Source organism: Chrysochloris asiatica, unplaced genomic scaffold (genome assembly GCF_000296735.1).
Source record: "Chrysochloris asiatica unplaced genomic scaffold, ChrAsi1.0 scaffold00285, whole genome shotgun sequence".
In the NCBI taxonomy this organism is placed as follows: Eukaryota; Metazoa; Chordata; class Mammalia; order Afrosoricida; family Chrysochloridae; genus Chrysochloris; species Chrysochloris asiatica.
This window is the reverse complement of record NW_006408803.1, coordinates 91,890-105,741: the sequence shown is the minus strand read 5'-3', so window position 1 is coordinate 105,741 and position 13,852 is coordinate 91,890. Positions and strand designations below refer to the sequence as shown.

The 13,852-nt window shown below is 37.4% G+C and overlaps 1 protein-coding gene across 2 annotated transcripts in view; it reads left to right on the top strand.

Moving 5' to 3' along the window:
* Nucleotides 1-10,335, top strand: part of GSTCD (glutathione S-transferase, C-terminal domain containing) — a 204,947-nt gene extending 194,612 nt beyond the window's left edge. Inside the window, exons 9-12 of one of the 2 annotated variants that reach the window (XM_006874552.1) lie at nt 223-356; nt 1,452-1,482; nt 6,949-7,018; nt 10,023-10,335. In XM_006874552.1, the coding sequence (XP_006874614.1) occupies nt 223-356; nt 1,452-1,482; nt 6,949-7,018; nt 10,023-10,159 (372 nt within the window). In that variant the 3' untranslated portion in view covers nt 10,160-10,335. The remainder of the gene's footprint in view (nt 1-222; nt 357-1,451; nt 1,483-6,948; nt 7,019-10,022) is intronic. The other variant, XM_006874553.1, reaches the window with a different exon arrangement.
* Nucleotides 10,336-13,852: the final 3,517 nt, after the last annotated feature.

Here is a 13,852-nt window from a genome sequence, read left to right as displayed (position 1 = left end):
GACTGTGTGCTGAAGACCTGGGGGGTATGGGGGAAGCATTGCATGGAGGGGATTGTAACCATGGCAATGAGACAATATACGATAGAATGAATGTAAAACGAATGTTCTCCCATGTAAACTATCAGATAATTCACAATAAAACATTTAAGAAGAAAAAAAAAAAAGTATAGCATAACAGTGGATGATAATAGCACTATTCTAAGTTCTGATTTTGTTTTACAGGTGGCATTGCATGCTTGTGGAGTGGCAACAGACATGGTGATTGAGCACTGCATCAAAATGCGGGCTTCCTTTGTCACATGCCCTTGCTGTTATGGTTTCATTCAGAACACTTCAAAGTTTAATTTTCCAAAAAGGTGAAGTCGAGAGCCTACCTAACACACTAATGTGGGATAAACCAACGTATGAAACTTATTTGATATAAAGTTACAAGATTTTAGTTTTAGTTTATTTCTTTCACAATGGGAGATATTGTTTCTAAATTAGAAGAGAGGGTCTCCTCTATATCCAGCCCTAATTTTTCTCCTAGACCTAGCTCTATCTAGACTAGAGGTCTAATTGCTTTAGCACTTCTGTGTAATTCCTAATGAAATTGAAAAGTGTATCTATGAAAGTCAGTAGGATGTAATAAGTATATAGGATCTGGAACTTGACTGTGTTTGTGCAAATCTGGCTCGTCATTCTTTTACAAGGTTTACCACAGGCAAGTTACTTAAATTATTTGGCTTATATTTTCTCATCTACCGACTGTGGATTATAATTTATAGTAACTACCTCAAGGTTTTCTGTGAGACTTTAATGATATGGGCAAACCACTTAGACATAGCATAGAGTATGTACTTAGTGAATATGAACTTGGCTAATAACAGGAGCAGCTGTAGTATTTTCAATTTAGATGCATTTGAGTTATGGTGTTGGAGGAGAATATTAAAAGTACCACAGACTGCCAATAAAAAAACAAACCAATCTGTTTTAGAAGACATAGTCAGGTTGCTTCTTGGAAGCCAGGATGACCAGACTTCGTTTCTCATACTTTGAACATAATATCAGGAGGGAACTGTTACTGAAGTGTGATATCATGTTTGGTAAAGTCAGAGAAAAAAGAGGAAGACCCCCAGTGAGATGGTCTGGTACAGTGGCAGCAGCAATGGGCACAAGTTTAGCAACAACTGTGAGATTAGTGATAGACCACGTAGTGTTTCATTCTGTTGTGCAGAGGGGCACTATGAGTTGGTATGACTGGATGGCTCCTAACAACAACAATGACATGAATATGATATGTCTTTATCTTTTTATAAAGACATTTCAAACTGGTATAGTTTTTACTTTGGGTTAGCATTTTGTAATCTTCAGTTTAAATGCATCCCTGGAATTTAGGTTTTCAAGATTGTTTGTATTCTTAATTTTGATGTTTAAAATGATGACAGATTCCTTTTTCTTTTCTATTTCAGTGAACAATTCAAAGAAACTCTATCATACAAGGTATGGTAAAGATCTAGATGTCCTCCTAATTAACTAACATGCTTTTATCTCTTCATATTTTTCCTCTCAAATTTTAAATGGAATATATAATCTATAGTTATATTTGAATTGTTGTTCAGTGCTGTTAAGTCGGCTCCAACTCATAGTGACCTTGTATAGGGTTTACAATGAGTGGCTAATGAGTTTGAACCGCCAACCTTGCGGTTCAAACCAATCTTGTGATGGAGTGCCAGTCCTATAGCGCCACACCAGGACTCCATATTTTAATTACTCATTAGCAACTATTATGGCATTTTAAAAAAATTTCAGATCAAATTTTCAAATATAATTATCAAGGATCTGAGATTTTACCCTACCTGCAAGATAGGCAGTTAGCTTGCCAAAGTTTCACAGATATTCACAGAAAATATGAGTCTCCGAGTCAGAACACATGACTTTTTTGTTCATGACAATAACAGTTGTCAGATTGTTATCATTTTTCTACTTGCTTTTTGAGGTCCAGCTCCCATCCACCAAAAAAATCCACTGACATTGAGTGGTTTGCAACTCACAGCTATCACATAGGACAGAATGGAATGTTCTTTATGATTTCTGTGGCTGTCAATCTTTACAGAGGCAGACTGCTTCATCTCCCTCCTGTGGAGCACCTAGTGGGTTTGAATGGCTGAACTTTTAGTTATTAGACCAACACTTAACCCACTGATCCAGCAGGTCTCCAGTTCCCACAGAGCAACACGTGACACCCACATGCACACAGTAAGTTTCATTACAGGAGAGAAACCCTGAGCTTAGGGAACGTGAATTTTTTATAATGGGCATTAAGCGTGCCTGCCCTTTGCTATAAAGGGAGAAACTATATCTTCCAATTTTCACTGTATAAACATCCTTTAAAAGAGTACCTCAAACAGTTACAAACATTTCTATAAAAGACTAGATAGTAAATCTTTTAAGTTTTACCTTTTGATATATATCCTTCTTCGCTGTCATCATCATTGTTGTTTTGTTGTTGTTGTTAAGTGCCATCAAGTCGGTGCCAACCCATAGCGACCCTGTACAGGGATTCTGAGGCTGTAAATCTTTACGGGAGCAGAAAGCTTCATCTTTCTCCCATGAAGCGTCTGGTAGTTTCGAATTGCTGATCTTAAGGTTCACAGCCCAATTCGTAACCACTATGCTACCTTTTACTACTCTTTAAAAATGTGAAAGTCATTCTGAACTTATCAGCCATACAAAAACAAGTTGTAGCCCAGATTTGATATGTGGGTTATACTTTTCTGACTCCTAGCCTGGAACAAAGGCAACTAGTATCTTTGTTCACAAGACATAAACAAAAGAGGCCCAGGGAGAATTGTTTCTCAACAGTAGTTTGGTATTATGGCATATTGTTTTGAGTCACCAATCTGAGCAGAGATTTCTCAGTATCACCACTATCTAATAAATTGATCTATAATATGATATAATACAACTTAAGAAATATTAAGAAATAATATTTGGGAAGAATGCATACATAATTCCATTAACAACTGATGAAAGTAATTTGTGATTTTAGTTCAGTTAATTCCACTTCTTGCAGAGACTTACTGAAAACCATGTAGTCTCACTATGTATACTACCCCCTCCCTTTTAAGAATTTTACTTTCTTCTTCATCCAGGAATGAAATGGAGAACCACAATGGCCTGGAATTATTCATTTCTGCCACTTGACACCTACACCTTCTTCATCTCTATTTCACATCTTTTAAACTCTCACCTCATTCTGTCTTCTATCTCATTCCCATTTCCTATACAAATGCACACAGACATCTCTGAAGAGGAAAGGAACTTCAGAGTTTATCTTTTCATTCGGAAGCACAATAGGTCCTACTGTTTCCTACTAAATTAAAAACTAACATATGTAGTTTTGGGGGACTATACAGTGTTTGGGGAAACATTAGGGCCTTGGCAATTACTGCCATACAATTCAAAATGTAGGATACATGCTTGACTGCTATCCATGAATTTAGTGTTTCAAATCCACCAGTTGCTCCTTGGAAACCCTATAGAGGGTTGCTCCGAGTCAGAACCAACTCAATGGCACTTAACAACATCTATCGCAAGACCTGGTAAATAAGGAGGAAAAGGAACTGAGGAAAAGAGGGGAGAAGGGAAAACTAGAGTGATGCTAAATAATGCAAACTGAGAGACCAATATGGAAAAAATGTAAAATAGGGATAGGAGACCGGGTGCCACTGTAGGAGATGGAGACTCACTGCTAGCCGGCAAAGAAGGCGAAATTCCTAAAAAGTAAAGAGATACAGTGGACCGGGCTCTTCCAGAAAGCAGAACTGCCTGGCCTTCTTGTTTATCATCTTTACCTCTTGTTGTTGTTAAGTGCCATTGAGTCCGTTCTGACACATAGCGACCCTGTATAGGGTTTCCGAGGAGCAGCTGGTGAGCTTGAATCACTAACCTTGCAGTTCAAATGGCTTTGCAGTCTGGCGCATTAACCCACAGTGCCACACCAGGACTCCTTCCATACACAACGCCAAAAACTGCTTGGCCACCAGCCCTTTAGGGTGCTTCATAGAGAAGACCTAGCTTCTTGGATACTATGGTAAGGTGATATCTCAGCATTTCTTAATTGAATCAAGATGAATGTGATGGTGGTGGTTGTGCACCATCGAGTGAGTTCCAGCTAGTAATGGGTTTCCAAGGCTATAAATCTTTATGGGAGCAGAAAACCTTATCTCCCTCTCATAGAATCTGATGGTAGACTTGGTGGCCACATGCCTTGAAAATCATTCTGGATGTTTTCCTCTGCAGTTCAGTTTAGCCTCCAGTCCTCTACTGAGTACCTACTATTTTCTTTGTCCTTTCAGAACTTAACTTCTGCTAGGGAAAACACACACAAATAATTCCAATAAAATATGGCAAAACTTATCAGCACAAGAAAAAGGAAACTTTTCTGAGATTGTGATTACTTTAAAATTACCTTTATATAAAGCAACTCAACAGCACTGAACAACAACAAAATTTACCAACACCATGAGGACAAAGGGCATGGATTTTTTTTTACGTTTACTTCAAATCATCTAACTCTATTCTTCTTCTGCCTCTTTGTACCTAGTTGATAGCTGTTGCATTGTGGGAACTTTATAACAGTTATTCATATGAGCCATTTTGTTAGTCACCTACTCATTGCCGGTGGTGTGATGCTGTACTGGACTGCTACCTACAATGTCAGCAGTACAAATCCACCAGCCACTCCTCAGAAACCCTATACAGGGTCATTGTGAGTCAGTACTAACTCTACAGCACTTTAACAACATTCATTGTCACTAAATTTTACAGTGAGCATTAAAGTGTTTTTAAATACGTAATGTTAAGAAAGCAATATCCCTTTAAAATAAGACACCTCTACCACAATCGCTTCAATTACCGTATTAACAAATGGAGGCCTCATATTTAATGTACAAAATACTACAGAGACAAATGACGAATCTGGGTTCAGCCTGCTTGTAAAGCTGTCAGGTGAAAACATTTTTACCCACTTGGATACTGTTCTGAATGGATAGTTGTCATGGAAGCATTGCTTTCATTTCATTCTCTGCCTTATCACTCACATTTGGCTACTTGGAGATGTTAAGAGTAGTGTACAAATTCTTTAGTTCCCTGTCCCTTTAAGGACTTTCTTCTTCTTTTTTTTTCCATTAATGCAATCGTCCCTAAAATTGTTAAGTAGAAACAGTAATCTCCAAGTCCTCTGTACAATTAGTCCAAAAGCAGAAATACATATACACTGCAGCCCTTTGGGATAAGGGACAAGAGAAACCGTGCCTAGGATACTCTGCTCTGAAGAGCTGGTGGTGGTAGTATGCCAGCAAGTCAATTCTAACTCATAGGGCTCCTGTGTAGGATTTCTAAGACTATAAATCTTTATGGGAACAGAAAGCCTCATCTTTCTCCCATGGAGCGGCTGGTAGATTCAAACTGCTGACCTTGCAGTTAGCAGCCCAACACGTAACCCACTATACTACCAGGGTTCCTTTCTAAAGAGCTAAATGGAGGGAAAATTAAAAAAAACACACACACAAAATCCCAGCATTCCACTACCATCAAATCAATTAACTCATAACGACCTTATATAGGGTTTCTGAGACTGTCCTTCTTTATGGAAGCAAACTGTCTTATCATTCTCCTGAGGAGGGGCTGGGATGTTTGAAGTGCTGACCTTGCAGTTAGCAGTCCAGTGCTGACCTTACAGCAACACCAGAGCTCCTTGAATGAAGGGAAGAATCAGCAAAAGTAGAGGACTAGCCAGCCCTCTACTGGGTATCCCAGAGAGCTACAGAAGACACCAACAGTCATCCACGGAACCTCCCTTCTTTTACTCTGATCATATGAAAAGTCACCAAAAAGGTTTTCTTAAAACCACATTACTGAGATTCAAATAAATGTTGTTATAGGAAAAATGTGTTTACTAGGTCTTTTCATTTTACTTATTATAATCACAAAATGTAACACTGTTAATCAGTTTTTGGCCAAAAGCAATTGATCAAAAATGACTTAGGCTCTTAATGCATCTAAAGAGCTACATCAGGATTTGTTGTTGTTGTTGTTGTTGTTGTTGTTGTTAGGCGCCACCGACTCATAGCAACCTTATACACAGCAGAACGAAACACTGCCTGATCCTGGGCCAACCTCAAACGTTCCCACGCTTGAGTCCATCTCATTGGGGGTCTTCCTCTTTCTTCCCCAGTCGCATTTTGAGTGCCTTTCAACCTGAGGGGCTCATTTTCCGGCACTATGTCTGATACTGTTTCTCTGCTATTCATAAGGTTTTCAGTGACTAAGTATTCGGAAGTAGTTCATCACTCCTTCTTCCTAGTCTGTCTTCGTCTGGAAGCTCATCTGAAACCTGTCCACATGGATGACCCTGCTGGTATTTAAAATACCAGTGGCATAGCTTCCAGAATCACAGCAACTCACAAGACACCACAGTACAACAAGCTGACAGATGAATGGTGGACATCAGGATGTCAATATACTTTAAGTGAGAAACGATATTACATTGAGTACTTCATTATCTGAAGGTTGCTTCTTTTCAAAGTATTCATTACGCAGCGAATGAGCCCTAGTTGCACTCTGGTTAAAGCACTCATGACTAATGAAAGTTCAGTGATTCAACACCAGCTACTCCTCAAGAAAAAGATGACAGTCTGCTTCTGTAAAGATTTGCAGCCTTAGAAACCCTATGGGGTAGTTCTCTGTCCCGTAAGTTTGCTATCAGCTGAAGTTGACTCAAAGGCAAAAAGTATTCCAATTAAACAGTATGTTAGTCCAGAAACACTAGAACTTTTTTTATTAGATAGACAGATAGATAGATAGATAGATAGATAGATAGATAGATAGATAGATAGATAGATAGATAGAGATAGATATAGATATATAACTGATGCAAAAGAGTAAAATTGCTTTTTCTTCTAGGAACACATGATTCTGTGCAGATTTGCAGATCAGACAGCTGTCCAGCTCCCACCCCAACGCAGGCTAATAGGTATGTGTTTTGCAGAGCAGCTGTTGTGTAGATTATGCACAATATATCTAGGAATGACTTTATTATGGGAGGAAAACAGTTCATTTACCAACAATAAATGAAAGTTTGTTTTTCCCAGAAAACTGAATCCATTTCGAAAAGAGCTTTGAAACTATAATAACATTTTATCCTATTTTGATTAATATTCCTACTTTTAAATATATTTTTAATGTTTATAAATTAAATAGAATGATAATTAAATCTTATTCTTACTATCATGGATAAACTGACAGATCTATCCAAAGCCACAAAGGAAGATAAGAAAAATGGAAATGTCAATAATGCCTGCCAAAATTAATACACTAAAAAATGTATTACCATTTTCTTTCTCAAAAATAAATATATTTGTGTATTAGTCATCATCGACCAAATTATTCAACATTTATAATACTAAACAGTACCTAAATTGGAAGACACATAGAAGCATTTTAAGTTTATGAAATAATTAATTTTAACAAATAGAGGAAGAACAGCTAACATCTATTATAATAGTAATAATAACAGCCAACATCTAAGCATACTGAGCTAATTGCCCTCTACCTATTATCTCAGTAAATTCTTACAAAAACACTGATGACACAAGTGCTATTATTTACATTTTACAAATGTAATAGAGAACTGAGAAAAAGACTTTTCTCAGAGTCCTTCAAGCTGGTAGATGAGGAAGCCACTATATGAGCCCAGATTATTTGTTTCCAGACTTGAAGCTCTCATCCACTTTTGCATACTGCCTCCTAGCACTCTGGAGCCACATCTTTTACTAAAAGGTTAATTTCTAAAATCAGGGTGTCAGATGACTGACTGAAGTTAAAATTCATCTTAATCCTTGTTTAGAAAACCCTACATTGGTGATCATCACACTGTTTCTCCATAATTCCAATGCAGCCCGTTTTCTCCAAAAAAGAAGTTGCTGTTTCTTTGATTGAGCATCAGATGCAGTAGTTAGCTTGTGTTCAGAGACCCTGCTGTAATATTAAAATGTTGTTGTTGTTGTTGTTGTTAAGAGTCTCTGCGACCCTCTACAGGGTTTTCGAGGAGTGGCTGGTGAGCTTGAACTGCTGCCGACCTTGCGTTTCAAACCAAAGTTGTAGTCTAGTGCATTAACCCACTACACCACACCAAGGGATGCCTTTAAATTTTAAAGGGATTGACTGAGGGAAACCTGGTTTCCTTCTCGTTCTCACACTCTTTGGCTTAAAGGAAAGCACTTGCTCTCTCAGGCAAGCTCTTTCTTTGACTCTCTTTCTCTAATTCTAATACATTGAACTTGGCAAATGTACATTCAGTACAACTCTACTAGACTCCTTGAAGAGATAATTCGTGTGGGGGATGGGTGTGTGCATGATTGATATGAATTTTAGGCATCAAACCAGAAGGAGTGGCTAGAAAAGATGGTGCTGGAGTTAAAGAGGAGGAGCATTTGGCCTGATCTGGGACAGATAATTGGGTGGGTGGGGGAAGGTTCAAACAAAGCCTTAGAATCCATCAACTATCTACATCTATACTTTGCATAAGGCAATCCTGTATTCTGTGACCATTTTAGGAAGCTTACCAGGCTCTAAAAGGTAAGCTACCAACTGAATGTCAACTATAAAGACACTTCTTCAACATGTGAAAACATGAGATTCTTCTACGTCATGGAAAAGGAAAAATTAACTTGACTGGGATCAAAGCCAAGAGTAAATGAGCTGCAATATAAACCCAGGGTGGGTACTGGAAGAATGTAGAGCATCTCAATCTGACAAAGAGAGAATGCTTCCTTTTAAATGGAAAAGTAGATGTGAGAAACATTGTACAGATGTCTTTCTTAAAGGAAGGACAAAATGTTAAGGGGGAAAAAAAATGTTAGCCATACAGCTGTGATGAGATGATTTGGCTTAAATGGAATTCTAGGCTTCTCTTTTTATATCATTTCTAACTCAGTTCATCTTTTTTTGGCATGGATCCTTTTGGGGAAAATGTACAAAACAAACATTTCAAATCTGAGACTCTTGTTGACAATTCTTACCTATTTATTTCACCTTCGCTGTTTTTCTCGTGAGAATTCTGTCTTCCACAGAAGAACTTCTCTAATTTAGTTCTCTGTCTTCACTTCTGAAGTTTGACAGTTTAGCAGTTATCAGTTCCCACTATCACTCCAAGAAGGTATTTAAAATAATGATTAGGCATTATTATAATTACTGAGAAAACTGTAAAACAAGTTCTGCTTAGTCAATAACCTTATTCTAAGAGGATAAAGAAGTTTATATGCTGAATTTTAAATAATTGAAAGTATAAAGCACACCATGACTTTGAATATATTCAGTTCCAAATCATTTTTCTCCTGAGTTATTTCTGAAATAGAAGTCAGTGTTTGCCAAAGAAAAACAAATTAACTGATTTGCTTGCCAGTCAGGTTTCCTCTTTTGGAAAATTGAATACTACTACTTTATAGGAGTGCAGGAGCTCTGAAAATTAAGAGCACATTAAATACATTATATATCCACCCAAAATAAGCATCAAACAAATGAGACTTTTCTCAAATATTTTCCATTTCTTATTTCTTCGATGCCCTAAAAAACTCTATCTAGAAAATGTGACATGTCTTTCTGATCTTTTGTCAGCATGTTACTTTAAATATATTTTTTAAAAAGATGTTATTTTCCACAATATTACAGATTATATATTTCATGGAGAATATAGCTAAAGGGGCTTTACATGGATTTTCACCCCAAACAAGAACTAGAATCTGTGGTTTTTATTTAATTAAGATTTATTCACAAATCCATTTTAAAAGGTTAACAATCTTAAATTATCAGCAGAGACAAATCTGTGAGTTGTCAGATGCTTATAATTTCCTTCTCCCCACATTGATCAAGCACTAAATTGCAAGAGACTAAACAGGACTTTGGGGAAAACAGCATTCTCCAGAGTCCACATAGATTTTTGTCACGGTCTCAATTCCCTTACCATTTTATTGTTTCAGGAAAACAGTGCATGTGCCTAGTGGATCTGGATCGGGCACGAGCTGCAGAAGAACGCGGGTACTCTGTCCAAGTGATATCCATGGAGCCAGAGAGCTGCTCTCCCAAAAATAATATGATCGTGGGAGTCCCCATTTGAATGGAGATATTCACATTTGATGTCTTGCCACCACTTTTCATGCTGAAAGCCCAATGGCATTCAGGAGGTTTCTGGCATAACTAGGAAATAGCATTAGCCATCTTGAACCTTCTGTACTCAGGAAAGAAAGCAGCAGGAAAATCTTGGAAGAAAGGCTGCCTGAAAAGCATCACAAATGCGCTTACAATATATGATTTAAAGGACTCTTGCTTTTCATAGTGAGAATCCCCTGAGTTCTCAGCTGCCAACAGAGTAATTCTCGCTAGTGGAGGTTCCATCACTGGAATAACAATTTCCTTCTCAGCTCACTGGCTTTTCTGACCTTACTAATGTGATGTTCAATGATTATGCAGTACTTGGAGCCTTTATTTTAGAATTATTTAGATCTTCACCTGGAGCCTGAAACTAGACTCAGTGGAGGGACTTTCTTGGTTTGTTTTTTATATTTTTACCAACTGTACTTTTTCTATGTCTTTTTAAATAATCTTGTCAGACAATTACAGTATGGCTATTTCTAAGTTGGGGTCAATCACTTGGAATCTAATGTCATCTAACACATTTTAAAAATATTTTCCAATAAATTGCTAAATGAGATTATTACTGGTACAAACATGCTATATAGATTATAGAATAAGTTCAATAAAACCTCTCATGTGGGTGCATGTAGGACGTAAATTCTAACTAATCAATAAATACATAGATTAATGAACTCAACTCCACTAATAATTATTGAAGAAGCAGTGGTGGTGCAGTGATTAAGCACTGAGCTTCTAACCCAAACAGTAGCTGTTCCAACCCACTAGCTACTCCACTGGAAAAACATATGGCAAACTACTTCTGTAAAGATTTACAGCCTTAAGACGTCTGTGGGCAATTCTATTCTGCTATAGGGTTGCTATAAGGAGCTCTGGTAGCATAGTGGTTACGAATCGGGCTGCGAACCAGAAGGTCAGCAGTTCGAAACTACCAGCTGCCCCACGGGAGAAAGATGACGCTTTCTGCTCCAGTAAAGATTTACAGCCTCAGAAACCCTGTTCAGGGTCGCTATGGGTAAGAACCGACTCAATGGCACATAACAACAACAACAACATAGGGTTGCTATGAGTCAGAATCAACTGGACAACAGTGGAAATTACTATTTAGATTGTTATTTTCAAGACCCTAGATTCTTCTGAAAGTATGACGATGAGTTTTAGGAGATACTACTCCTTGCCTATCTAAAAGAGAAAGATTAAAGAATTAGTGTATCCTTATGTCATAATATAATGAATGATCACAGGATTTGTTTTTTAGGTATCAATTTTTTTATTTGGGTTTTTATTTTTAGTACAATTGATTAAGTATAAATTGATGGTGGGAAGAATACAGAGTATGGAAAATTATTTGGATAGGCTTTCCATACCCAAATTCTTCTTTTTCTAGCAGCCAAAGTTTCTTAAGACATATGGCATTTCCTTTGATATATGATGCTAACTATTTAACTTTCACATATTCCACTTGAGATAAGATTTATTTCATTCATTTTGGTATTTTCAACCCCAGTACAATACATAGCACTAGGAGAAAGGACTTTAATTGGCCATAAATAACTCTTTCATCATAGTGAGTTAAAATATGGGAATAATTTATGGGGAATAAATAACTCTTTCATCATTTGGGTTAAAATACAGGGATAATTGAAGCCTTGTTTTCTGAGATAAAATTTAAGGGAATGATTAGCCATCAGCCCTGAGTACTCCTATTTTCATCCTTTGCATCCATAAACACAGCATGCTCTTGTATCCTGAGCTCTCTTTTTTAAACCCAGTTATAATTTACATACATTAAAATACTAGAATTTAGCCCAGAAAATTCCTCATACCCTTTTCCGTCAAACACCTTTCTACCCCAAAGGCAACCACTGTCTGATTTCTATCACCCTACGTTAATTTTGCCTATTTTTGTCGTTCATATAAATGGAATGATTTAGTGTGTAGTCTTTTGTCTCTGGCTTCTTTTGCATAACATAGTACTTTTTGAGATACATTCATGTTCTTATAATTAATAGTTTGTTCCTCATTCCTAAGTAGTATTCCATTACATGAGTATATCAAAATATATGCATTCTCCTATTGGTGTTTCTTTGGAAGGTTTCTACTTTGGGGTTATTATGAATAAGGCCTGTAAATATTCTTATACAAGTCATTTAATGGGTACATAACAGGGGGCTTCAAGAAGTTCATGGGAAAATAGAATTAAAAGATAACTGAATGTCTCCACAAACTTTTTGGAGCCCCCATTGTATGCTTTCTTTCTCTAGCAGAAGAATTGCTGGGTTATAGACTAAATAAATGTCAACTGCCAAACAGTTTTCCAAAGTAATTATACCATTGTACACTCCCACTAGCAATGTATGAAAGTTCCAGTTCTCTACACTCACAACACTTGAAATTGTCACTTTGTTTATTTTAGACATTCTGAATATGAAATGATAAACTCATTTTCAAAATGAATATTTTTATTTTGACAAAATCCAATTGTTCTTTTTAATTTTTATATTTTCTGTGCCCTCTCTAATAAACACGTATCTACTGTAAGACACCACTCAACTGTCAATTTGTTGTACAGTGGTGTCTTGTGTGCTGCTGTGATGCTGGAAGCTATGCCACTGGTACTTTAAATACAGTAGGGTCACCATGGTGGGCAGATTTCGTTGGAGCTTCCAGACTAAGATTAGGAAGAAAGAGAAGTGGACCACTTCTGAATGGTAAGCCACAGAAAACAAGAGTGTCAGAAGATGAACCCCTCAGGCACTCAAAATATGACTGGGAAGAGCTGCTTCTTCAAAGTAGTAGTTGTACTTGTTGTAAGATGCTGTTGAGTCCTTATTACTGTCCTTTTGTAGTTGTTGTCAGGTGCCATCAAGTCAGTACTGACTCATAGCAACTCTATGCACAACAGAAAGAAACACTGCCAAGTCCTGGACCAACCTCACAATCGTTGCTACGCCTGAGCCCATAACTGCTGCCAGTGTGCTAATCCATCACATTGGGGGTCATCCTTTCTTTCTCTGATCTTCCACTTCACCAAACATGATATCCTTCTTCAGTGACTGGTCCCTCCTGATAACATGCACAAAGTATGAGAGATGAAGTCTGGCCATCCTAGCTTCCAAAGGGCACTCTGGCTGTACTTCTTCCAACACGGATCTGTTTGTTTTATTGGCAGTCCATGGTAGTTTCAATATTCTCCTCCAACACCATAACTCAAATGCATCAATTCTTCTACAGTCTTCCTTATTTACTGTCCAACTTTCACATGCCTATGAGGTTATTGAAAATACCATGGCTTGGGTCAGGCTTCAAGCTGACATCTTCGCTCATCAACACTTTAAAGATGTTTTGTGCAGCAGATTTGCCTAATGTAATATATCCTTTTATTTCTTGACTGCTGCTTCCAAGAGTGTTGATGGTTGATCTGAGCAAAATGAAGTCTTTGACAACTTCAGCCTTTTCTCCATTGTTTATTGAATAAATATGTAAAAGAATACAACCCTGGCACACACCTTTCCTAATTTTAAACCATTCGGTGTTCCCTTGCTCTTTTTGAACAGCTGCCTCTTAGTCTATGTACAGGTTCCTCATGAGCACAATTAATTGTTCTGGAATACTCATACTTCTCAAAGTTGTCCATAGTTTGCCAAGACCCACACAA